General features: G+C 48.7%; 3 protein-coding genes across 4 annotated transcripts; 2 read left to right on the top strand and 1 right to left on the bottom strand.

Annotated features, from left to right (window-relative positions):
* Positions 1-2,958: 2,958 nt before the first annotated feature.
* Positions 2,959-9,198, top strand: LOC146759873 (uncharacterized). The gene is made up of 9 exons (XM_085508786.1): positions 2,959-3,073; positions 3,279-3,340; positions 3,954-4,107; positions 4,296-4,552; positions 4,741-4,826; positions 5,782-5,912; positions 6,429-6,546; positions 6,863-7,690; positions 8,197-9,198. Exons 1-9 carry the CDS (start codon positions 2,959-2,961, stop codon positions 8,213-8,215), a joined length of 1,770 nt encoding a protein of 589 aa, XP_085364912.1. The 3' UTR covers positions 8,216-9,198.
* A 167-nt stretch (positions 9,199-9,365) lies between these two features.
* LOC146759872 (uncharacterized) lies at positions 9,366-14,242 on the top strand. Of its 2 annotated transcripts, none has more exons than XM_085508785.1 (2): positions 9,366-10,077; positions 13,481-14,242. In XM_085508785.1, exons 1-2 carry the CDS (start codon positions 9,366-9,368, stop codon positions 13,552-13,554), a joined length of 786 nt encoding a protein of 261 aa, XP_085364911.1. In that variant the 3' UTR covers positions 13,555-14,242. The 2 variants fall into 2 exon arrangements, with proteins under 2 accessions (XP_085364911.1, XP_085364910.1); XM_085508784.1 differs by having other exon boundaries at positions 13,298-14,242.
* An 88-nt stretch (positions 14,243-14,330) lies between these two features.
* LOC146759871 (uncharacterized) lies at positions 14,331-21,570 on the bottom strand. The gene has a single exon (XM_085508783.1). The coding sequence runs from the start codon at positions 21,568-21,570 to the stop codon at positions 19,738-19,740; it is 1,833 nt and encodes a 610-aa protein (XP_085364909.1). The 3' UTR covers positions 14,331-19,737.
* Positions 21,571-27,145: the final 5,575 nt, after the last annotated feature.

Raw genomic sequence — 27,145 nt, 5'->3', positions numbered from 1 at the left:
CATTAACAGCCATGTGGGGGCCTAAGAGAGCGAGGCAGGAGGAAACCCAACATTTAGGTGGGAAGATGGTTCTGGGGACCGTGGGGTCGAGGAGGAGGAGGAGGGGGCCCACCAGGACCATCAGGCGGCAGACACGCAAGCGAGCCCATTGCCATCGCGCCTGGACCAGGCGCGTGACCACCTCTGTGGAGCCCATGGAGGTGGATCCACCTGAGGATGAACCCATGGAGGTGGATCCACCTGAGGATGAACCAATGGAGGTGGATCCACCTCCAGATGAACCCATGGAGGTGGATCCACCTGAGGATGAACCCATGGAGGTGGATCCACCTGAGGACGAGCCCATGGAGGTGGATCCGCCCGATGCACAGCTGGCCTGGCACCACACCACCGTGCCAGGCCCTGCAGCAGTGTCACGGGTTACTTAGATTTACCTATGCCTGTGACAGGGGAAGCCAACCCGTGGGCCCCCCTCCCCGGGGCCCAGAAAGGAGGGGGAAAAAGGGGAGTGGGATAAAACAGTGACAATCTAAGGAGGAAAAACTTATTTTACTAAATATGATATCAAAATACAAGATAACACAATATAATATAATTGAGGCTAACAAATCGAACGAAACAGAGAGAGAGAGTCCCCGAAAACCGAGAGGCCTACTGTGAACTCTAGGCGACACGGCTGGAACGCTTCCCACTCTCCGAGAAGTTCAAGAGAAGAAGGAGGGCACTCCAGCCTGGGAACGAGATTATATAGCGTCCTGGTCCTGTGACTTATCATTACCCCTGTTGTTCTCTGGGATATGTAGTCTTCTTCTGTGGACTGCACATTCAATAGAAGTATCCATACTTTACATGATGTTATGATGTGGAATACTGATAGCAAAATTACGAAATTACAAAACCATGACAAGCAGTACCACCTCAGCTGCAGCATCACTGGTCCAGGCGCTGGGCTCCGTACCGTCTGCGTGGCCCCAGCCCCCGGCATTAGCCGGGTGGCTTCATTTAACATCATTTCCTCTTCTGAGACCTTGCGGGCCCCCAGTTCCATCTGAATCCTATTTTTATTGTTAAATTTAGTTAGTTAGGATTAGGTGTTAGGAGTAGGTTATTGTTCACGTTTTATTGTTAGGTGTAGGTTTTTGTTCCTGTTTTAGAGTTAGACATAGGTTACTGTTCGTACTTAGAGCTGGGTGGGTTCCTACCAGCAGCTGGCAGCAAACAGAGCTCACTTGATAAGCACACGTCTGCTTTCTCACCCAATGCCATGAGTGCTGCTTCATGAGTGCAGAGGTCTGTGACATCTCCGAGGGATGGGTTTTGCATCTTGTGACTTTTCTGTTGAAGATTGTCAAGGAGCAGAGCGTGAGTGGCTGTGAAATGCAATTGGGCTTCATGGAAACAGTCTGGAGCTGTGTCTGGAGCTTCATGCGTGGCCATTGTAAGGTAGGTGTGCCTTACTGTAAGCGTGCACTGAAGCAGTGTTGGTTAAGCACAGCTCACTCCTCTGTCTTCAACAGATCAGCTTTCTGCACTCTATTTCTGTGACTGGCATTGTAGAGCACAGCAGCAGCAAGGCCACGAACACGTGTACAACCAGGTATGTGAACATGGGAAACTTCAATGGTTAGAATAAGATTGCTGTTATTATTAATAAGGCAGTGGTCACACGTGTGTGCTGGAGCTCAGGGATAGTTTTATTCTTGCCTGTTGAGCTTTTCCCTTATTTGACATCCACCCATCCTCTCTTGCTTCTCTTCCCTTTCAGTTGTTAGAAAGCTCCCTGACTGTTTCCCAATTGATTCTTGTAGGACTCGGAGGGTTTTGAGTCTAAGACTTGGGAGACGGTGAAGAAACCCAAGGCAAGTGCTGCTCAGCTGAGCAAGAAAGCCAAGAAGGAAAGCAAAAAGAAACGATAAGGGCTTGAGCAGGAAGGCACAAAGGACAGCAGAATCGCCTGGAATGCTTCCTCAGAGGTGCACCAAAGGACACACACTGTGTGGTCCGGTTTTCACACCTGGCTGTGCTTTCCCTTTCGTGGACTGCAGAGAGGAACTATGGAAGCTGTGTCTTTATTCATTACCAGTATCCCGCCTATTAGATTTCATATTGAAATGTATTTTGGATGCATTTTGCATCTCTTTGTTGCAAATAAAAGCGAAACAAACATTTGAATAGTGGTGCTGCCTCTTTCAATAGCCGCTCAAAACGTGCCTGGCTCGTGCTTGTAATCACAGGCTTCATGTGATTACATGTGAACACACATGAAGTGTTTGGCTTCACGTCCCTCCCTGGAAATGGAGCTGCTTGTCCCACGTTTCCGTGTTGGTGTTCCCAACTGGTGGCCTTTCAGCTCAGCTGGAACTGCTGGCGATGGACTGTGAGCATCCCCTGCTCTGTGAGGGCTGAGAGAAACAAAAGCAGTGCGGGAGGAAGAAAGGTATCCCTGAGCCTTGAGCTTGCCTCTCTTCCCTGTTGGCTTTTCAGGGTTCTGATGCACTGTCTGTTGCTGTTTGCATTGGGAAGTGCAGCTGCATGTGGGCAGCCATGTCGTGCGCTTCAGCTTCTCATCTACCCACAAGGAGGAGTTCAAGTGTGGGTGAGATGGTGAGAAGAGCCGGGCTGGGAGTGGAGCAAGGAGGAGAGGGCAGCGGGAGGGCTGCAGGTGAACGTGCCTTGGGCCCAGAGCCACCTCCATCCCTTCTGGTGGGGGCCATGGCACACAGGGGATGAGCATCAGCCTGAAAAGAGCAGAGCTGGGCTCCTGCAGGCAGGGCAGGCAGCAGGCAGGCACAGAATGGGCAGCAGCCATCACCGGCTGCATTCCATTGCGTCACAATGGGCTGCTGTGTGACATGGAACCCAGGAGCAGCATCAGAGCGGCTGCAGGGTGGTGGGTGCCACATCCTGGAGGAGCTTCTGGCAGACGACTGGAAGCATCTGGAAGGGGTGAGCTCCCACATGGCTGCTGCCAACAAGGAGCAACCTGCGCGTGTGATACGTACCAAGTTAAGCTGGTGGGAGGACGGCCCCGCAACGGGCTGTGCCTCCAGGAGTCCATATGGCACCACCAAAGGTACGGGGATCCACAGCCAGCACACGGCACCGCTGCCAATGGGTCCTGGCAGCGAGTGGGCCGGAACCAGCACTCTTCCTCGGGGCTGTCTCTCTTTGGGATCAGGGATGACGCTGACCCTTTTCACCTGCCATCCCGCTCTGAGGCAGTCGGGATGCTGGGAAGGGGTAGATGGGCTGCAACCTGCTTTACCTTTGCTCTGCAGAGCGAGTGGCCGTCTGGGACTCCGTGGCCGTCTGTGTGCAACAACAACTCCTGCTGCACAAGGTGGGTCAGCACCTGTTTCCTGCCGGTCCCCTTGGAGAGCTGGGCAGTCCCCTTGGCCCTGGGCTGTGCGATGCAGTGACTCTTCCCCTCCCCAGAATGCAGGTTCTTCATAGGGATGTCCCACTCCAAAGTCCCTATGAGGTTCTTCATAGGGATATCCCCCCCTTGAAGTCCCTATGAGGTTCTTCATAGGGATGTTCCCCTCTTGAAGTCCCTATGAGGTTCTTCATAGGGATGTCCCCCCCTTGAAGTCCATATGAGGTTCTTCATAGGGACATCCCCCCCAAAAGTCCCTATGAAGTCCCAGTGGGCCTCCCACAGGTGCAGCACTGCTTGTGGCAGGAGGTGCTGGATCTCAGCGCTGCTCCCAGCTGCTGGAATCCTGGATTCCATGAAGCTGCTTCTGCTGGGGCTGCCATGCTGCAGTTTGGAGGGTGGTGGGAAGGAGAGGGGTGGGCAGTTCCTTCCCAAATGACTCCCAGTCCCCAGGCCAGCACCTCTCAACAGTGGCAGATGATACAGCAGGGCCTGAAGCACGGTCCCTGTGCAGGGAAACTCCCAGGCCCTCCTTCAGCCTTAACCCTTGGGCCCTTCCGTTCTCTTCCACTCGTAGGGGATCCGAATTCCTACCTTCGGTTCCTTCGACATCGTCTTCAAAGAGATCAGGGCTAAGGAGGGCACCCTGGTTGTGCAGTGGCTGGCGTTTCGCCTGGCCAGGAACCTTCTGGACGTCCACAGTCTGACAGGTGATGAGGAACTCCTGACAGGTAGGAGGAGAATTCAACCCTTGCTGGCAAACAGGATGGCTGCTTCCACTTTCAGAAGCAAACCAGCCCTTCCATGGAGCTCATCCAAACACAGGGCCGTCCTGGGTGGTGAATACAAGTAGCACTCAGAAGTAGGGGCAGGAGGGCTGCTAAGTGACCAATTCTGACCACCTGGTGTGATTTTACAGGCCATAAGGAAGTGGAGCCCCTCAAGTACACCGAGGTGGCCTCAACTGCATCGGTGTCCCGGCACAGAGTGGAGACCTGCATATGCAGCACCACATCCCTCATCTCCCACTGCCTGAGGAACGGGGAGAGCGTTGCCTTTGTCCTGAAGGACATCGGGGTCCTCTTCTTAGAAGGAGCACGAGTTCAAATGAAATTCTACTACGACTTCCTCGAGAAGGTCTGTGGGAAAGCCAGTCTGGAAACAGCAGTTTTCAAGGTGAGCTTTTGGGTTCTGCCTGACCCGGGCAGTCCCACAGCCCTTACCCTGCCTGCATATGGCCTGCCAGAACCCGGCCAGCTGCTCAGGCAGCCAAGAGAGCTATGGTGCTGTCAGCTCTCCCTCCGCTCCCGAGTGCTTCAGCCATCACAAGGATGTTCCACCGCCTCCCTGATCCTCCTTTGCAGGTCCCCTGGCTGCTGGACATGGTGGTGTCCCGGGTGGCAGAGGTGGCCTCCCTGACACTCTCTGGCCGGGTCATCGTCTTTCCTGAGTGAGTATGTTTGTGGATGGAGCCTCTGCTCAGCGCAGCTGCTCGGCTCTCCCTTGCTATCGTTTCCTCCTTGTGACCACAGCTGTCCTGCCATGAGGACTCTGGGCAGCCAGTGTTGTTTCTGTGCTGCCACATGGGATGGGCAAACAAGTCTGGTGGCAGCCTCTTGTGTTGCAGCTTGTCCTCAGCCATCAGAGGGGCTGGGGGGAGGCTGAGCACTGGGGGGATGCCTCATTTGGTGCTGTAAGTCTGTCTGGATTGCCAGTCATAACTGTGCTGTCTGCAAAGGATGTGCCGTTAACCAATGACCTGAGTAATGCAGCTGCCTGCAGTCCCATGGAATGATGGCATTACCCCATAGAGATTGCTGGTTTACCTGGGGAAAACAGCCTGATTTGACTGTGTGTGCAAATCAGACCCGACAGGTGACCCCACATGGGGGGGAGTTAAGCAGGGTGGAGAAAGTCACCGAATCTGGGCACGGGGCCTTCACCCAGCTCCACAACCAGAGGGGTGTTTGCTGTTGAAGTCAGTATATCAGGCTCCCCTGGGGTCTGCTGACAGCTCAGGACTCAGGTTGTGCTGTTGCTTAGGGAACTATAATGGAGCAGATGATCCACAGCATTTCCTCCTGGAGCCTTTACCTTCTCTCCAGAGGTGGGCACTTTGAGAATCCACCCTTGGGACCTATTTACACGTCCCAGAGCTGTAGAGGTTTCTGTGAGGAAGATCTGATGGTAGAGATGAAGGAATTTAGGTGATGTTTTCATCCTTTTGAGGCCTGGATTTCTCAGCTGGGTGACCCCATTTCCCAGCACAGCCCCTGGAATTGGGGCACAGGCAGCTTTGGGGGATGCTGGACCTTGATGCAGTGTGAAAATCAAGCTGTGAGCAGGCAATCCCGGTGGGCAGCAAAGGCTGCTGAGTCACGCCTCCATCCTCTCCTTCTGTACAGGTTTAAGTTGGAGTTTATCCACAAACCACCTCCCAGGAAACCATCCAAGGCATCCAGGGAAGTGCCTGGTGAGGGCAAGATGGAGAAAGAAGAGGGTTTGGGTGTGCCACCTCTTGGCCGGGACAAGAAAGGTAAAGCAGCAGCCAGCTCCTTTCCGTGCCCCACACAACCAAGCTGCCGTGGGAAAAGCCCCACTCAGTGATCACCCAATGGCTCCAACTCATGCAAAGATTCATGCCTCTCCCAGCCACATGTTGGTCTCATGAAATGAGGATGCCTCATAAAATCTAAGGTGCAGGATGCGATGTTCCCACGTGCCCCCATCCCTGGGTGTGGCAGGAGGGGGGGGGATCCTCGGCCCCGTCCTCCCTTTGGGCAACGAGCCCCTAGAAGAGGCTGTCAGCTCACAGACACCACTCAGCTCCTCTTTCCCAAAGCAAAGGTCAGGAAAGCGGACCCAAATCTGAGCTGCACCCCTGAGAGGAGGAGCTGGGCAAGAGGGACAGACGTCCCTGGAGGGAGGGAGCATCTGCCAGGGAAGTGGAGCGGCCCCCCTGGATGGTTTGGGACAGGCCTGAGCAGCCCTGCACGTCCCAGAGATGGCAGATTGACAGCGAATCCCCTCTGATGAGATGTCTTCTTCCCAGGGCCAGGAAAGATCCCTGAGCAGCCATCCTTACATGGCCGACGGAGCACTGCCCATAGAGGAGGCACAGGTTCTTTTCCCAAAACAAGGGTGGAGCAGAAGAAGAGCTCTGTGCCCAGGTGAGGCTGGGTGCTCGGGGTTGGGATCCTCATGGGGCTGAACCAGCAAGGGCCCATTCTCCAGCCCCACTGCCTGGGGCTGTCCGGCACTGCTGAATGCAGAGCATGGATGGGTAGTATGTGGCTGCTGTGAGATCACAGGGCTGGTTCCCTTCTGGCCCTCAAGAGAACCCAAGGGCAGCCTGTGAGCTCTGCTTGGGGAAGGCTGTGCTGCAGCCAAGGCTGCAGGATGTGGCCCCAAAGGTGGCTGCAGGATGTGGCCCCAAAAATGTCACACACTGTAAAGCATCTCCTCTGCTCTGCTCTTCTCTTTCAGTCAAGTTCCAGCGCTCCCGGCGGTGTCTTCACCCAAAAAGATGGCTGTGCCCAGCAAAACCCAGAGTGAAGGCACGACCAAAAGCACTGCACCACCCACGGGTCCAGCACGGGCAATAAAACCCCACAGGTGCACAGAGGAACAAGGTGCGGTGAGGCCGGCACTGAGCAGCCAAGGTCAGCACAAGCTGACAGCACAAAGTAAAGCAGCAGAGCCAGGCCGCACTCGTGGAGTGGAACCTCAGAGCTGCCAGGAAGGAAGAGGAGCAGCAAAGCCGGTGCTGAGCAGCAAAAGTGATGGGAAACACACAGCCAGAGCTCCAGCACAAGGCTTGGGTCGGGCTCAGGCTGCTGGAGCTCAGTGGGTCAGAAAACAAGCAGTGAAGCCAGCACTGAGCAGCCAGCTTCAGGGCAAAGTCATCACCAAAGGGAAGGCTCCAGAAATACGTCCAGCACAGCCTCAGAGTTTGAAAGAAGAAAGAGGGGTGGTGAGACCGGCACCAATGAGTCAGTTTGTGGGCAAATCCATAGCCAAAGCTCCAGTACCAAAGGCAGGTGGAGCCCAGGCAGTGCAGTCTCAGAGCATCAGAGAAGGACGAGGAGCAGAGAAAACCCTCAGTGATGGCAGAGTGCCGGAGGCAAACAAGGCGGAGCTGAGTGGCCCTCATGCAGCCCGGCCTCCATGGATAATACCCAAGATAGTGATTGAATCGCCATCGAGCTCTGAGGGCAGCCTGCCTGGGAAGCCCGTCTACGACAGATCCCTTTTGATGCCACCACCACTCAGCTTCAAGCGCCAACAACGGTCCCGAGACAGGGCACAAAAGAGGTGTGTGATTCCTACCCGTATCGCTGTAGGTTGCCATATCCCTGTAGGAAAGCAGGGGTGGAGGAACAGGGTGGGGGGACTCTCCTGAGACCCCTTGGCTCTGAGGGATGGGATGGCTGAATTCCCTCCAGCCTTGGGCTGCTGCGACACTAGAGGAGAGTTCCTCCTCCTCCAATGCCACGCTGTGCTCTGTTGGCACACCCAGCACACCAAGGCTGATTCTGCAGCATGTGGAAGGCCCAGCTAAGTGTGAGTCTGCTCAGGGTTGGAGAGGAACCCACTGCTTTCCAGCTCGTAGCTCCTCCAGTTCCCTGATGTTTTGGGGGTGGGGGGGTCGCTCGGGAGCAAAGTAATTCAGCTGGACACCGAGGGGGGAGGGAGAGAGAGGGAGTGAAATGGCTGCCCTGCCCTCAGCATCCTGAGCTGAAGTCTCCGACGGGGTCTGTTAGTGGGCAAAGAGCTCTCCAAACCCGCCCTGTTTTTGAAGAGTTCTTCTCCTGTTACAGAAAACAATCGGCCTTGTGAGCGTGGGGGTGCATGGAAGGCTATTGGAGCGAGATGAACAGCAGGTGGAAGCAAGGCTGAGAACCAAGGGCATCTCTAGAAGAGGAGGAGAGCCCTCTTCTAGGGGGGATCACGGCGGAGGAGGCGAAGAAGTCGAGCTACCTGAACATCGTGGGCATGGTGGGCTCTATCGACAACGACTTCTGTGGCACCGACAGGACCATCGGCACTGACTCAGCACTGCACCGCATCATAGAGATCGTGGACGCCATCACCACCAGGGCCCAGAGGTGAAACAGAGTCTTCTCAAGCATCAGTGTGAGAAGGACCGCGTTTGCTTCTCTCCCTTGCTGTTGGTGGATGAATCAGGTGGGAAGCATGAGGAGAACAGAACAAAGCATGCAAGACAAAAGCACTCTGAAGTTGCTTGGAGATCTCAGGATAAAGAAACATGCCAAAAATATCTCACACCAACAATGAAGACTAATATTGAGCTGTGAGTTTCCACAAATGGTGATGGTAGTTGTTTTAGTTAATCCTGTCCTCCTGCAGGTTCCCTAACGTTGGTTCTGTTGCTTTCTTCTAAGAGAAGTACAAAGAATTATCCATTTCAATAAAAAGGTCTCTCTTAGGTACCACTCTTTACCCTTGGAAAAATATGGTTTTCTTACCAAAAGAATGTTTTTCATCTCTACAAACAGCATTTTCTAAACATAAAGGTGGTTTTCGTTGTGGGGATACAAGAAAAGCTGTTCAGAGCAGCAGCTGTGGAGCAAGATAAACAGCATGGGAACCAAGGACACCTCTGCAAGGAGAAGAAGAGTCTCACAGCTCTGATTGGTTATGTGCCTGCATGGACAGTTGAAAAGTGTTTTGTAGAATGCTTTGTTGACATGTAAGATGTTTGGGAAAGTTGTAAGGGCAGATGGGAAAGTTAGAAAATAACAACTTGTGAAGGTATATAAGGGATGTGAGAACTTGTAATAAACGATTTGGATCGTTCACATCTGAGTCCGTGCCGAGTCGCTGCAAATGGCGCCCACAACGTGGGGCAAATCAACCCGCGGCTGAGCGAGCCCGGTCCGGCAGCGTCGCCCGACTGAACTTCGGAGAGACTGTTTCGCGCGCACCCGCCCCGTTCTGCAGGACAGAAGGTGAGCAGTCGGGAACTATGGGGAGCTCACTACCGAAGGAGCAGAAAGTAAATCTCGAAGTATTGCGGTCAGTGTTACCGTATCAGGATAAGACTGTGTCTACTAAGGCATTAGCTACTCTTCTTAAATGGATAAGCAAAAACGTCCCTGAATTTCCAAAAACTGAGTTCTCTCTAGATGGAGAACTTTGGGACAAAATCGGCTCAAAACTCTACGAGGCTTCTCTCGCTAAAGACAGAACGGCTGCTAAGCTGTTGCCCGTTTGGAGCCGGATAATGGAAGGGATTAAGCAATCACGACGGGAAAGAATTTATTCCGACCATTCCCTGCCGCCCTCCGTCCCAACCCCGCCGCTGCCTCTCGCTGCGGGAAGCGGCCCGTGCCCGGATCCGACCGGCGGCTCCGACCCCCCCGCGATTCGGGGAGACGAAAAGCCGCAACCGCCCCCCCTCGCGCTCCCGCCGTTCGCTCCTCCCCCGACGTTCGCCGCGTTGCCGCCCTCTACGGCGCCCCCGCCCTTCGCCCCGCCTACGACGTTCGTCGCGCCGCTTCCGCCCCCCGCTCCGCCCACGACGCTCGCCGCGCCCCCGCCCTCCGCTCCGCCCATGACGTTCTCTGCGCCGCCGCCCTCCGCCCCCCCCACGTCGTGCGCTGCAGCGTCTGTGCAGCCGGCGTGTAACGTGATTAAAGACACGGACGGATCGAAACCAGGGGATCGTTGTGACCCAGGTCCAGTATATCCGGAATGCGAATCGGGCGCATTTCTTCCTGATGATAATTTGAAGGGAGCAGAAACGACAAATTTCCCTACAGCGTACTGTGGTGTCTTAGAGCAGTGCAGAAAAGAAGCAATATTAAGGGGTGATGGTGACACATTGCAAGCCTTTCCTGTGTTGTATCAGCCGAATCAGGTCCCCCGTTGGGAACCCCTGCCTTATGAGGCAGTGAAAGAGCTAAGGAAGTCAGTGAGAACATACGGAGTTCAGTCTAGCTTTACATATAATCTTTTGGTTGCAATTGGTGATAGTTATGTTATGACCCCTCATGACTGGAAAAGTGTGTTAGGAATGATCCTCTCTCCCATGCAATACACCGTGTTCATGACTGAATACCGGGATCAGGCTGCTGTCCAGGCCTTGAATAATTTGAACAATCTAAATCACATTGGCCTAGAGGAACTCATGGGGGAGGGGGTCCGGGCAACACCTCAGGCACAGGCACAGCTGGACAGGCAATGCCTGGAACAAGTTAAGACTTTGGTGTTGCGTGCTGTCCGTCGGGTTCCTGATATTAATTCACCCGATGCTTCATTTACTTCAATTAGGCAAGAGGCTACTGAGCCTTACATTAAATTTCTTGACCGTTTACAAAATTCATTAGAGAAAGAAAATTCATTAGAGTAGAAAATGAAGCTGCCCGAAATGTCTTGCTTAAGCAATTAGCAGTAGAAAACGCAAATGCAGACTGTCGAAAGGTTTTAAAGTCCCTAAGGAATGCAGACCCATCAATTACTGACTTGATTAAAGCCTGTCAAGATGTAGGCACAGAAAGTCATAAAATGGCCCTGCTAGCAGATTCATTGGCCACCCAACTTGATGCAGGGACAGCTCAAAAAGTAAAGTGTTACAATTGTGGAGAACCAGGTCGTGTCCAACGGGACTGTAAAAAGCCCAAGCGAGCAAATAAAAATGCTTCTGCTGTTCCAACTCGACCCTGTCCACGGTGCAGGAAGGGGCTACACTGGGCTAGAGACTGCCGATCCAAACTTCCTGTTGCTGCACAGCCCTGCGATCTGCCGGGAAACGGCAAGAGGAGCGCGAGACCGCGCGCTATGACAGCAAATACGGTCCCGACTCAGCCAGATGCTGTCTGGCTAGCTCACTCAGACCAGCCACCATTGGCAGCGCAGGAGTGGATTTGTCCACTGCCCAGTCAGTGACGCTGACTGATAGCACCGTGACTCTCATTCCAACAGGGGTAATGGGTCCCCTTGGGGACGGGCGTAGCGCCCTCTTGTTAGGACGTTCTTCTGTTACAAGGATGGGACTTTTTGTTTTACCTGGAGTTATAGATGCTGACCATACCGGGGAAATTAAGATAATGGCATGGACACCCTCACCCCCCTGTTTTATTCCAAAAGGCCAAAAAATAGCACAATTAGTCCCTTTTCATTCTATGACCAAACCTGGTATTAGAGATCGAACCGGTGGATTTGGGAGCACAGATAAACCTGTTGTGCTATGGACCACACAACTGTCAAAAGACAAACCTTTATTACCATGCTTAGTAAATGGCAGACAGTTATTAGGACTAGTGGATACTGGAGCTGATGTTACCATCATTAAGTCCAGTGATTGGCCCTCTGAGTGGCCACTAAGAGACCCTAATTCTGCTATTGTGGGGGTTGGGGGCCTACAGCAGCCAAAACAAAGTGCCCGAATTTTATCTTTTGAAGGGCCTGATGGTCGCATTGCTCACGCTGCTCCTTACATTTTACCAATTCCCTGTACTTTGTGGGGTCGTGATCTCTTAAGTCAGTGGGGTATGATTTTGCAGACAAATTTTCAGTAAGGGCCATTGATCGGCAGCAACCTATACCCTTAGCTTGGAAAACAGAACAACCTATTTGGGTAGATCAGTGGCCCTTAAAAAGAGAAAAGTTGCTGCACTTACATGAGTTAGTTCAAGAACAGCTAGCTGCTGGTCACATAGTGCCTACTACCAGCCCTTGGAATACTCCGGTTTTTGTTATCCTCAAGAAGAGTGGAAAATGGAGACTTTTACAGGACTTGCGTGCTGTCAATGCAGTAATTGAGCCTATGGGAGCGTTGCAGCCTGGCCTTCCTTCACCCTCAATGTTACCTTCGGATTGGCCTATAGCAGTCATTGATTTTGAAAGACTGTTTTTTTACCATTCAGCTTCATCCAAAAGATGCACCACGATTTGCTTTCTCAGTGCCCTCTATCAACCTACAAAGCCCTGTTCAGCGGTATCATTGGACAGTGTTACCACAAGGAATGCTTAATAGTCCAACGATATGTCAATTGACTGTAGCAAATGCATTACAACCAGTACGAAAGGCTAGACCTCATGTCCTTATTTATCATTACATGGATGATATTTTAATAGCAGCAGAACAAGAAGAGGGTCTAAAGGACGCTTTACTGCTCGTCCGGGAGGCAGTCCAATCTATAGGCTTATAAATAGCAGAAGAAAAAGTGCAACTTAGTTCTCCATGGAAATATTTAGGATGGAAAATTGCATCTCACACTATCCAGCCACAAATCCTCAAAATAGTACCTCACGTACGGACATTAAATGATCTGCAAAAGTTATTAGGAACCATCAATTGGTTGCGGCCACTTTTGGGAATTACTACTCAAGAGCTGCATCCTTTATTCAAACTACTGAAAGGAGACCCAGATCTAACTTCTAAAAGACAATTAACACCAGAAGCACAACAATGCTTAGACTCTGTAATAACATCAGTGCAAAATCGATACAGCCATCGTGTTTGTTTATCACTTCCAGTACATCTCATAATAATATCCAACTTCTATCAGCCATATAGCTTGTTATGTCAATGGGATACCTCAAAAAAGGATCCTCTCATTATTCTCGAATGGGTATTTTTACCTCATACATTTTCAAAAACTATTACATCACGAGTGGAAATGTTTGCTATGCTAATACAGCGAGGTCGTCATCGTCTACAAATTCTACGAGCTCTTGACCCTGATTGCATATACGTACCTGCTACTAAAAAAGATTTAGATTGGATGCTTGCGCAGTCACTTCCTTTTCAGACTGCTATGGCAGACTATACCGGACAATTGTCCACTCATCCTCCCAAACATCAGTTACTACATAATTTGGCTGATATCCCCATTGCTACTAATACTTTACTTTCACATGTTCCAATACCTAATGCTGTTACTGTATTTACAGATGGCTCTGGCAAGACACACCAAGCAGTGGTTCTCTGGCGTGCGACTGCTACACAATGGCAGTCAGACGTACATGTTGTTGATGGATCACCTCAAGTTGTAGAACTTGCTGCAGTAGCTCGAGCTTTCCAAATTTTTTCAGACCAAAAGCTTAATATAATAACTGACTCTTTGTATGTTACAGGTATCATTCAGTGGATTGAAGGATCCTTTCTTAAGGAAGTTGATAATCCGGTTTTGTTTGTACAGCTCAAATGAGTCTTGCATTATGTTTCTCACCGTACTCTTCCTTATTTTATTATGCACATTCGATCGCATACTACATTGCCTGGTCCTTTAACTGAGTGCAACCGTAAGGCTGATCAAGCCACAGTCGCTTTTGCTACTCCTCAATTATTTGAGCAAGCACGACTCTCCCATCAATTTTTCCATCAGAACAGGAGAGCCTTACAAAAACAATTCCAACTGACAGTAGATCAAGCCCGTAACATTATTTTAACATGCCCAGACTGCCAGGCAATTGCCCCTTTGCCTCAAACTGGGACAAATCCACGTGGAACAGCCCCTCTTCAACTCTGGCAGACAGATGTCACTCACGTTCCTGAATTCAGCCGTCTAAAATACGTACATGTAACGATAGATACTCATTCTTCTTACATATTTGCCACAGCACATACAGGTGAACGCAGTCGTGACGCCCGTAAACACTGGTTATCTGCTTATGCTGCTATGGGAATCCCTCATACGATAAAAACAGATAATGGGCCCGCTTATACTTCTAAGGCCACTCAAACTTTCCTTCAAGAATGGGAAGTTAGACATATTACAGGCATCCCTCATTCTCCCACTGGACAAGCTATCATTGAGCGTACTCATCAAACACTGAAATCTGTTCTTAATAAACAAAAAAGGGGGAATACGGGAGACACACCACAAGAAAGATTATGTAAGGCTTTGTTTGTGCTGAATTTTTTGAATCGTGATCATACAAATACAACTCGTGTGGTGTTGGAAGTAACCGCGGGAGACAAGTCTCATGCTATCATGGTCAACAAGCCTCGTTTATTAGGTGTTACAGCATCTCATTTATACAATCAGTAATAAGTTCATGCATATTGCAAAAGTTAAGCTCAGGATTGGTGAATTAGACATTACTTCATCTGACCTTTGTGGTTAGTCTTATAGATACTTTTTCTTTGCAGCTTTGTCTACACCTTGCTACACATCTTGCTTTTCCCTTAGGCCGTCCTTGCTTCTAGATACATATTTCATCTTTAGCTACATACCCTGTCTTTTCACATACTGATTTCCCCACAGCTGCTTAGCTCGTGACCGTCCCTAGGATAAACCGTCTTTGTCTTTAATCACATTCATTCTTTTACAATTTAACTAGAGGAATCTCTTCATGTCCTTTCTCATGAAGCCATTCTGCATAAACACTCTCCACATTTCCCCCGTTTTCTTTTTGGACGACCAAGGATACATTGTATTTTGAGTCAACCATTCTCATTAGTGCATTTTGCAAGCATTTAAAGAGGCAAGGAACTATTAATATGATAGCTATCAGTACCAGACCGATTGTAATCAAATGCTGTAGTAGAGAAGTAAGCCAGGGGCCTAAACCTAAACTTCTAAGCCAGTCATCAAGACCAAAACCAGATTGCACCTGCAAACGGTTAGTTAATGCGTGCAGCGTTTGTATCTGTTTATGTATAGACACGGAGTGGTCTGATAAGTTCATACAACACATGCCTTCGAACTCCTCACATCCGTGCCCCTGTGCTAGTAATAGAAAATCAATTGCTGCTCTATTCTGGAGTGTAGCATGCCTTACTGAATCCACATCCATCAGTAGTTGAGATAATGCCTCTGAGGTGGCATTCGTTTGTTTTGCTAGCCAGCAGCCTAAACCATTTAGCATGGCTAATGCTTTAGCAGCGGCAACATTAGCTGACAAAATAGAGGCAAATATTCTTCCTGTTGTAGACCAAAATTGTACCTTATCCTTACAGTCTGGGGTAAAGGCATGAGTCACCCTTTTCACTCTAGAATGCTGTCTGTGAATTTGGAGGATCATAGAAGTATTTGGAGTAAGCAGTGTTAAACGACCTAATGTGCATGGTCCTCCTATTATCTTAGAGGGGACTCCTGCCCAAGCCCGATCCCCACATATCAGAAACACTCCATAGGGCAATGTTATAGGGTTGTTAGATGAAACAGATATACTGGTGCTTGTATAGTTACACCATGCTGATTGATTTCTATATACAAGCAGGCTAGAATTTACACTTCTTGGTTTGATTTTTGATCTGTCAGGCCCAATTCGATAACTGCCGGTCCAATTAAAATATATGCACCAATCGGCTTTTACTGATCCCAAAATTTCTAATTCTTGTGGTTCTAGAGGGGCTACAGGAAAGTGTGGTATATATGCATCCCAATGGTCTGCGTAGCCCTTTGTACCTTTTGATTGGCAAGGCAGAACACCTTCTGGACATGGAGGAGTGTCCAAAGGTATGCCTACCAAGCAGGTAGAAAAAGGATTGCCAGGAGATGACAATGCTAAACATATGGCATCTTGACCCGTCTTGTTGGCTAACGTAACCCAGACATTTTCCTTAGGCTGCGGAGGGGCCCAAAATGCACCACAGCATTGCAGCCAGACCAGAACTCCTAGGGCTGTTAGGCCCCAAGAGCTCTGACTGTACCGCCGCATTGATAGCTTATGATGCGAGACCTCCTAGCAGCTCGAGCTCTCTGAGCGAATCTCTTAAGCACCCAGCAAAGACGGGTCACTGATAAAATATCCTCCGGTTCTGAATCTAGCGGTTGGTCTTCTGCACACCAGGTTTTATCACACTCTCTGCACCACAGATAGTGTTGGTTAATGTAAAAGACTGATTGGTGGTACCAACCCAATTTTCCACAACCACCACAAAGAAGCAACGCTTGAGCCTGATGCTCACGCACACCACATCCCCAACACCTGTAATATCTATTAGATGGAATCAGTCCTCGTATGTTAACCAACGCATGTATCAGTTCCATATATGGACCATAGAAATTTTGAGTCACTGTTGACTGAACATGCCGAATGAAGGTCTGGAGTGGCTCCTCAATCAGCTGGAGACACTCTTCCAACTTTTCTGCAGTCACCGATCTGTAGTCAGTCATCCAGGTTCACTGTGCTCTCCGGGATGCGATGGCGTCACCGGCTTGGTCCAACGAGCAGGAATCCACTCAGAACCTGTAGGGGTTGAAACACAAAGGTAGCCTCGCCCTAAATAAAGCACTCTTGCAGGGCCTTTCCATTCCCCAGTTTTCAAGCATCTATACCTAACCCACATTTCTTCTTCAAGATGCTTCTCTGATTCTGGGCTCTGTAACTTATGTTTTTCGGCTGCAGGACAATCTGAGGATCCTATTATGCATAAATGATTCAATACAAACAGTGCCTTAGCAAGCCTTTCCTGCATGTCCTGAATTTCTGAGAATTTCTTGAGATAAGTTTTCAAGGTGCTATTTGCTCGTTCAACTATTGCCTGCCCTTGTGGATTGTGTGGAATGCCAGTAATATGTTTAACACCCCATTGTTGTAGAAAACGTTGAACCTTTTGACCTATGTAGGCAGGACCATTATCTGTTTTTAACTGTTTGCATACTCCCATGACTGCAAAACATGCTGTGAGGTGTCGGGTTACATGGATGCCCCTTTCCCCAGCCTGAGCTGTTGCCCAGATAAAATTGCTGTAGGTGTCAATGGTGACATGCACATATTTTAACCTTCCCAGACTGGGTTCATGGGTAACATCCATTTGCCATATTTCATTGACTGATAAACCTCTAGGATTAACTCCAATTCCCAGACCCATTCCATTGTTGTGATTTGCACAGACTGGGCAGCTTCTGACAATGGCAGAAGCATCTGTTTGAGAGATCTGAAATTGCCTCTGCAGTCCTCTGGCATTCTGATGGAAGGTAGCATGAGCTTCCCTTGCCAGAGTAAATTGTGACATTGGTACTGCAACTGATACCAGCCGATCTGCCCTCTGATTGCCTTCTCCTAAACCCGTGCTTAATTTATGACTCCTGATATGGATAATGGAGTAAGGCTCTGTTCTGTTCCTGAGGGCTCGCTTGAGTTGTAAAAATAACTCATATAATCGCTTGTTCTGAACCTCCTTAACAATTGCATCCTCAATTCTTGAGGCCACCCCTACTACATAGAGAGAATCTGAAACCACATTCAAAGGCTCAGTGATATTAGAAACAGCCCACACTACAGCAAGAAGTTCTAGTGTTTGTAAACTGTCTTCAGGGACCGCCTCCAGTGTGTGTTGCTGCCAAATTCCCTTCTTTTGCCAAACAATAGCTGCTTTGCGTGTCTTTTTCCCAGCGTCAGTGTAAACAGTTACAGCTTCCGAGATGGGTTTGTCCCTTCGCAAAGGCACGCCAATCCAGCTCCATTCACCGATCCATTGCAATGCTCGTGGAACAAGTGGACCTGTTTCTATTTTAGCTCCCAAGGCTAAAAGCGCTTCAGCTAGATCTGGCGAATTCAGCAAATACCAGTCTAGCGTTGCTTTTTCCATGGGAAGATAAACTGTCTGTGGTTCCAGACCGCTAATTTCCAATATACGCATGCGGCCTTTTTTGACCACTGCTGCCAGATTTTCAATTTTTGTGGTTATTGTTTTCCGTTTTTGAAGAGGTGGCGAAATCCACTCCAGGACCCTTTCCCCCGTTTTCTTTTTATGCTGAGTAACTGCACCAAGGAGATGCATATCGCTGCTCCAAATGGTAAGAGTCAATGGTACTGTAGGGTCCATGCGGGAAACGAACCCTTTGGTAATACAGTCTGAAATTTTTTGTAGCACCTCCTTTTGTTCTGGTATAAGAGTCACTGGGGTGCAAGGGTCCGTGCCTTTCAGCAGGGGCAGCAGTTTTTCTAGCAGCACATTTGGGAGACCTACTATTGGTTTTAGCCATTGTAAGTCTCCAAGGAGTTTTTGTGCATCATTAAGGGTAGAAATGTCTGTAGCAATGGTTAATTTTTGCGGTTTCACCTGCTTATTGGTGATTTGCCATCCCAGATATTTCCAGGGCGTGGATTTCTGTACCTTTTCAGGAGCTATAACTAAAGAGGAGGTTGCCAGCACTGCTTTGATATGTTCAATCTGAGAGTCTGTGAATGGATCCTTTTGAGCCAGAAGAATATCATCCATATAGTGATAAATAATAGTGTCCGGCATTTCTCGGCGTAACGGTTGCAGTGCTGCGTCGACATACAGCTGGCAAATGGTTGGGGAGTTACGCATTCCTTGTGGTAACACTGTCCATTCAAATCGCTTGTCGGGTTCTCCCCTATTTATCGCTGGCAGAGTAAAAGCAAAACGTTTTGTATCCTGGGGGTGTAAGGCAATTGTAAAGAAACAGTCTTTCAGGTCGATGATGAGGATGGGCCAATTCTCGGGAATCATAGAAGGGTTGGGTAATCCGGGTTGTAGCGCCCCCATGGGCTCCATCTGGTCGTTGACAGCCCTTAGGTCGTGCAATAGACGATATTTTCCAGATTTCTTTTTGATTACGAATATCGGAGTATTCCAAGGGCTAGTAGACAGTTTCAAATGCCCCTGGGCAAACTGCTCCTGCACAAGTTGATGTGCTTGCTGAAGACTTTCCCTTTTTAGTGGCCACTGCTTAACCATGACTGGAGTTTCTGTAGTCCATGTAAGTGGTAGTGGGAAAGTCCAAGCAATGGCCATTATACTAAAGGGTGTTCATTGGTAAGAACAAGACCCAGTTGAGCCAGCACGTCCCTGCCGATAAGGCAGGATACCGTAGGTGGAAGTAGTGTAAGTGAAAAAATTGCTGTGGCTCTCCTGCCATCTATTTCCACTGTGAGCATGGGGGTTCGGTTTGCCAGTGTCATTCCTCCGACCCCTGACACTGTGGTAGTTGAAGATTGAAGCGGCCAGTCAGACGGCCACTCCCCTGGGGTGATAATTGATGTATCCGCTCCTGTATCCAAAAGTCCTGTCAGAGTAATACTCTGATCACGGTAGTGCAAAGTGCACGATTTTTTCGGGCGCGTTGATAAATCAAGAGTAAGCAAAGTTAATTTCCCAGTTGAGCCAAATGCTCCCTGTTTTCTTGGCTCTTGTTTAAGGGGAGTCAGTCCTTTTGCTAACTGCGGCAGCGGCACTAATTGAGCTAGACGCTGCCCTTTAAGTATTTTTACAGGCGGGTAAGGGGTGTGTACCATGATCATAATTTCCCCTTGATAGTCCGCATCTATTACTCCAGGTAAAACAAACAGTCCCATCATGCTGACAGACGATCTACCCAATAACAGTCCTCCTACTGCTTGTTCATTAATCATGACAGGGCCAAATAGTCCAGTAGGAATCCGATAGGGCTGATTAGTCAAAATAGTAACATTTACTGAGGCTGCCAAGTCCAAGCCGAGGCTCCCGCTGGTGGCAGGTTGGGGTTGTTGCTGTTGGGGGTTGCCGATACTGCAGCTGCTACTTGTGTCCGAGCGCGGCTGCTGCTCGCGCTGCTTTTCGAGTTTCCCGACCTGCAGGCAGCAGCGTTGTGAGTGTTGGATCGACATTTGCTGCACCAAATCCCAGTGGCTTGGCAATCGCGACGAAAATGTCCAGTTTTTCCACAACGGAAACATTTCATACGGAGGCTGTTCTGCGAGCGTGGGTTTGTAGCGACTGCAGCTTGGAGGGGTGCAAGGGCTGCTAGAACCTGAGTATGTGAGGATTTTGATTGCTCCTGAAATGCTTTTGCCTGCTCCTGCAACCCCTCACTAATTTTCTGCAAAGCACTCACTAAGAATGCCTGGGTTCCAGTTGGAACCGAAGCAGCCTTTTCTAACAACTCAGGGATCGACCAATCTCCGGGCAATGTATTGACCAGGGATCGGGTTGAGGAATTACCATTTTGAAGCACACATTGTTTAATCAAAGCCCCTTGCATATATTCCGGAACACTAGCCTTCTTAATGGCATCCACAACTTTATCTATGAAATTACCTAGCGGCTCCTCACGTCCCTGTTTTATTCCCATGTAAATGGGCGTTCCTCCCGGAGCTTTTATACTATCCATAGCTTTCCTGGCTAAATTCATAGTTTCTCGCAAAACTTCAGGGTCAGAAATCGCCTGAGCCTCTATTCGAGTCCATGCCCCAAGACCCAACAATTGTTCCATTGTTACACCTGCTAAGGGGTCTCCTGGTCCTCTCTGAACTGCTGCAGACGCCACAGCTAACTGATGCCAATGAGCATTAAACAATATTAACTGATGAGGAGTATAAATCAATTTCGTGATACTTCTAATATCTGCTGGGAGAAGGATATGTGCACTAAAAAGATAATCTAGCATTTGCCTGGCCGGTTCACTAGTCACTCCATATGACCCTACAGTAGCTCGCAACTGTGATAACATCTTCCAGTCTAGAGATTGAATCTCAGCCTGAACTCCTCCCTGCGGCAAGGGAGCATAAACAACAGGAAATGCAAGATTCTCAGTCGCTGCCTGTACTAATTCATTATCACCATCCTCTATTCCGCGCCTTGCCAGCATAGACCACAACTTGCGCCTTTCCCTTGCAACAGTCCCCACAAAATCAGACCCAGCTCCAGAGATCGGACCCGACCCGCGCAGAACTGACAGCTCCGGAGCTACCGAAAGCTCAGAGCAGCCGGACGGCTGCGGCTGCGGCACAGACGGTGCCGAGACAGGGAGCGGCGCCGAGTCGGCTCCGGACGGCGGAGCTCCGGACAGCGAAGAGGGGGGGCTAGAGGAGACCTCTGCGGGCTCCGTTGCTAGGTCAGCCTGCACTTCGCGAGGGGGTGCAGAGGGCACTGCGGCTGCAGACGGCAGAGTAACGGAAGAAAAAACAGGGGGGTTTGGAACGCTAGTGCCCCATGGCAGCCCATAATCTTGATTCTGTTTTTGCGCAGCTTGAGCTTCCTGAGCTGCCCTTTTTTCCGCCTGACTCATCAACAACTCATTATGCACTGCTTTCCACAACTTACTTATCTTTTTTGCCGACTTATCATCATCTAAAACTAACTCCCACAACTTATCCCCATACCGCCGCCACTCCTCTAATGTATGCACTAAGTGGGGGTTTGCAAAAAAGCCATATGAGACCGCGTGGCTCAATAAAGCAGGGAGATCCTTTTCTAAGTCTATACCCTTAAACTGTCTCCGCCTAAGAAAAGCGGAAAATAAATCATATGCTGCTTGCCTGTCCATTTTTTACTCACGTCGGTACCGTTGCAGCCCTCCAGGCTTCGGCAGCACGTGTCGGTCGAGCCCACCTGTGTGGTCACTCGAGACGCGGAGCTCCAATTTTAGCTCTTTCGTCGTCCGTCGGGCTGTGAAATCCGGACCCGAACCCAACGCAGTTCTTCACCCGTGGCACCCTTTTTTCCTTATCACGTCGGGGTCACCATTTGTTGGAAGTAACCGCGGGAGACAAGTCTCATGCTATCATGGTCAACAAGCCTCGTTTATTAGGTGTTACAGCATCTCATTTATACAATCAGTAATAAGTTCATGCATATTGCAAAAGTTAAGCTCAGGATTGGTGAATTAGACATTACTTCATCTGACCTTTGTGGTTAGTCTTATAGATACTTTTTCTTTGCAGCTTTGTCTACACCTTGCTACACATCTTGCTTTTCCCTTAGGCCGTCCTTGCTTCTAGATACATATTTCATCTTTAGCTACATACCCTGTCTTTTCACATACTGATTTCCCCACAGCTGCTTAGCTCGTGACCGTCCCTAGGATAAACCGTCTTTGTCTTTAATCACATTCATTCTTTTACAATTTAACTAGAGGAATCTCTTCATGTCCTTTCTCATGAAGCCATTCTGCATAAACACTCTCCACAGTGTGGATCGTCATTTTGGGGGCTCCCCAGTGCTCAAGGAACGGCCAATGGTTAACATTCGAAATATGGCCACAGGGCACTGGGAAGGTCCCTTACCATTGATAACCTGGGGTCGTGGATATGCTTGTGTTTCTACAAGGACTGGCCCTACATGGGTTCCGGCAAGATATGTTCGGCCTCATCTCAAGGCAGAAAATAACACCCAGCCTTAATAATGATTGTGATTATACGCCTCTTACTTCATTGATATTGCTTTGTAATTTGTTGTATTGCAAATAATAATTTTAGTAATGGTAAGACATAGTAGGTAACTCTTCCACATTACTGGTATAAATTTAAGAATTAGAATTATTAAGCATTATTTAGATTATTGTGTGTCTTTCCTATTTTGGCAGTAGATAGAATATAAGTTAAATAGGATTTGATGTTACCAATGCTGGAAATTATGGGAATAGCTCTTCTAGTGTATTAGTAATGTTCAGTTATGATTTTATTAGCCTATCAACTAGCCTCTTCTTAGTTTGTAAAAATAAGACCCTGGAAAAGAATCCTGGACAAACGGATGATTCTTAAACATAACAGTTATTAACTCTTTTTCATCTCACTAATTGGGATTTTCAAAATATGACCATGCATCAATTGAAACAAAGGTGCTTGCAAAAAAAAGCTAACCTCGGCAATTTATTCTGTTTTGTAAGCAGGTGTTCCACTTGGACTCTGTACCATGCACTGGCCATGCGGATGCAGTGTACAAATGGAAAATACCATTCAGACCCTGAGTAGGAAAAGAGCAAGAGAGAATCCGTGGTAGATGAGAAAGGGAAAGTGCACCTTGAAGCAGGGGACGCCCTGCTGGCGCTGCCTATCGCATCCACCGCCAACATGATCCTTCTCTCTCCTTTTCTGCAGTTTTCTGCCTCTCCAGGGACAATAAGTAATAATGTGCTAGCTTAGGGAGTATTTGCTTCATGCTAACGGGATGGTCTAAAATGGATAACACGAAATTGAAGTCTTTTCTAACCTATTTCAAATTTACACAGAATTGGATTCTCAGGGGTTCTTTTCCAGGTTGTAGGAACTTAGGCCGCAGGCAAAATGCGTCTGATATTTTAGTGGATTTAACCATATATTTTGTCATTTGCCTTATCTCCTTTTTCATTTTCAGAATATTGTCAATCGAGGCCTTGATTGAGTTATAATGATTATGTTATTAATATAATTAGTATTATTATTTTATAGTATGGTAGTAGCTTGTCAATAAACAAAAAAGGGGGAATTGTGGGGATACAAGAAAAGCTGTTCAGAGCAGCAGCTGTGGAGCAAGATAAACAGCATGGGAACCAAGGACACCTCTGCAAGGAGAAGAAGAGTCTCACAGCTCTGATTGGTTATGTGCCTGCATGGACAGTTGAAAAGTGTTTTGTAGAATGCTTTGTTGACATGTAAGATGTTTGGGAAAGTTGTAAGGGCAGATGGGAAAGTTAGAAAATAACAACTTGTGAAGGTATATAAGGGATGTGAGAACTTGTAATAAACGATTTGGATCGTTCACATCTGAGTCCGTGCCGAGTCGCTGCATTTCATCACCAAAAGAAATGGATTTCTCTACAAAATTATCGCTTGTAGCCAAATATGACACATTGTTTCCAGAATAACTCTTTTCATCTAAAAAAGAATGACATTTCCAACAGAAATATCGATTTCTGACAAATTTTAGAAGTAGGTCACATGAATATCAATACTTATCCCAGAAATGAAAAGTACACTCTTAGGTATCACTCTTCATCCTTGCAAAGCTATGGTTTTCTTCCCAAACTAATGCTTTTCATCCCTACAAATAGCACTTTCTCCCTAAATTACTGGTTTTCATCCCCAAAAGAAGACACATTCTCTTTAAAATGATGCTTTGTAACAAATTATGACTCATTGATTCCAGAATATCTGTCTTCCCCTACAAAATAATGACATTAACATAAGAATTATCCATTTCAGACAAATTTCCGATGTATTTCACACTAATATCAAGACTTACACCAGGAAAAATGTGTTCTCTCTTAGGTATCACTCTTGAATCTTGCAAAAAATTCATTTTCTTACCAATACAAAGCTTTTCATCATTACAAGTAGCATTTTCTACCCAAAAGAGTGGTTTTCATCCCCAATAGAAATCCTTTTCTCTACAAATGTGTCTGGGTCTCACTGTCTCCCACTGTAATCCATGGGGTCCCTATGTGTCCCAATGTACCCCTATGGGTTCCAGTGTCTCCCTATGGGTCACTATGTGTCCCTATGTGGCCCAGTGTCCTCCCTATGTGTTGCTATGGGCCTTTATGGGGTCTTGTATGGGTCTCAGCGAGGTCCCTATGTGTCTCTATGGGTCTCACTGTCCCCCACTGTAATCAATGAAGTCCCTAGGTGTCCCAATGTCCTCACCTCGATGAGACCCTTAAGAGACTCCATAGAGGCACATGGGGACCACGTTGAATCCCATAGATACCCATATGAAAACATTTGGGCCCATAGATACCCATAAGAGACCCCATAGAGACCCCATATAGGCACATAGAGACCACATTGAAACCCTTTGATACCCATAGGTAGACATTTGGGCACAGAGATACACATAAGAGACCCCATAGAGACCCCATAGAGGCACATAGCAACGCATATGGGGGACATTGGGACACATAGGGACACATAGTGACACATAGGGAGACACTGGGACACATTAGGTGACACTGGTCCACATAAGGACACCATGGATTACAGTGGGGGACAGTGAGACCCATAGAGACACATAGGGACCATGCTGAGACTCATATGAGACCCCATGGAGGCACATAGGGACCACACTGAAACCCATAGATACCCATAGGATGACATTTGGGTTCAGAGCTACCCATAAGAGACCCCATAGAGACCCCATAGAGGCACATAGCAACGCATAGGGGGGACGCTGGGATACACAGGGACACATAGTGACTCATAGGGAGACACTGGGACACATATAGGGGGACATTGGGACATATAGGGACCCCATGGATTACAGTGGGGGACAGTGATACCCATAAAGACAAATAGGGAACCTAGCTGAGACCCATAAGAAACCACATAGAGGCACATAGGGACCACATTGAAACCCATAGATACCCATCTGAAGACATTTGGGCCCAGAGATACCCATAAGAGACCCCTTAGAGACCCCATAGAGGCACATAGCAACCCATAGTGGGGACATAGGGAAACATAGGGACACATAGTGACCCATAGGGAGACACTGGGACCCATAGGGGGATATTGGGACATATAGGGACCCCATGGATTACAGTGGGGGACAGTGAGACGCATAGAGACACATAGGGACTCTGCTGGGACCCATATGAGACCCTATAGAGAAACGTAGCGAGCACATTGAAACAGATAGATACCCACAGGAAGTCATTTGGGCCCAGAGATACCCATAAGAGACCCCATAGAGACCCCATTGAGGCACATAGCAACCCATAGTGGGGACACTGGGACACCTAGGAACACATAGTGACCCATAGGGAGACACTGGGACCCATAAGGGGACACTGGGACACATAGGGACCCCATGGAATACAGTGGGGGACAGTGATACCCATAAAGACAAATTGGGACACCGCTGAGACCCATAAGAGACCCCATAGACGCACATAGGGAGCACATTGAAACACAAAGATACCCATAGGAAGACATTTGGCCCAGAGATACCCATAAGAGACCCCATAGAGGCACATAGCAACCCATAGGGGGGATATTGGGACACATAGGAACACATAGTGACCCATAGGGAGACACTGGGACACATAGGGGGAAAATGGAGCACATAGGGAACCCATGGATTACAGTGGGGGACAGTGAGACCCATACAGACACATAGGGACCCTGCTGAGACCCATAAGAGACCCCATAGAGGCACATAGGGACCACATTGAAACCCTTAGATACCTGTAGGAAGACATTTGGGCCCAGAGATAATCTTAAGAGATCCCATAGAGGCACATAGCAACACACAGGGGGGACATTGGGACACGTAAGGACACATAGTGACCCATAGGGAGACACTGGGACCCATAGGGGGACATAGAGATCCATAGGGGGACATTGGGACACATTGGGACCCCATGGAGAGACATAGAGACACATAGGGACACTTTGGGAGGCATAATAATTCAATTATCAACGTGACTACCATTTCCAAGAAAGGTTGTCAGGAGGATCCGGGCAACTCCAGGCCTGTTAGCCTGACCTCGGTGCCAGGGAAGGGAATGGAACGAATTGTCTTGAGGGAGATGACAGATGCGGCAGGTGTGGGATGAGCAGGAGATCAGACCTAGCCAGCATGGGTTCGTGAAGGGCAGCTCCTGCTTGACCAATCTGATCTCCTTCTACGATCCTGTGACCCATCTGATGGATGAAGGAAAGAAAGAAAGGCTGTTGATGTGCTCTACTTTGACTTCAGCAAAGCCTTCACAACTGTCTCCCATGCTATTCTCCTACAAAAGCTGGCAGCCCTTTTCCAACCTTGAGAATTCTGTGATTCTGTGAGGCAGCATCTCTTGGACATCGCTCTGCAGTGAAGACCGCCCCAGCTTCCTCAGCGAAGGCATCACCACTGGTGAGTTTCTCTCTCGCTTAGAACCTCTGTACATTTGTTACCATCTTTGTTACCATCTGTATAGTTACCACCTAGACAGGGGGACATAGAGAGACACTGGGACCCCTAGGGACCCATAGAGATCCAGAGGAAGACATTGGGACCCATAGAGAGACACTGGGACCCATAGGGACACATAGAGACCCATAGACAGTCATTGGGAGCCATAAGGATAGAGACCCATAGAGACCCCATTGAGACCCATAGTGCCTCAAAGAAACCCATAGCGACCCCATAGTCACCCATAGCGC

The sequence above is a fragment of the Coturnix japonica genome, chromosome 9 (assembly GCF_054131305.1).
Source record: "Coturnix japonica strain WE chromosome 9, WE-NBRP24, whole genome shotgun sequence".
Classification (NCBI taxonomy): Eukaryota; Metazoa; Chordata; class Aves; order Galliformes; family Phasianidae; genus Coturnix; species Coturnix japonica.
This window is presented reverse-complemented; position numbering and strand designations above follow the sequence as displayed.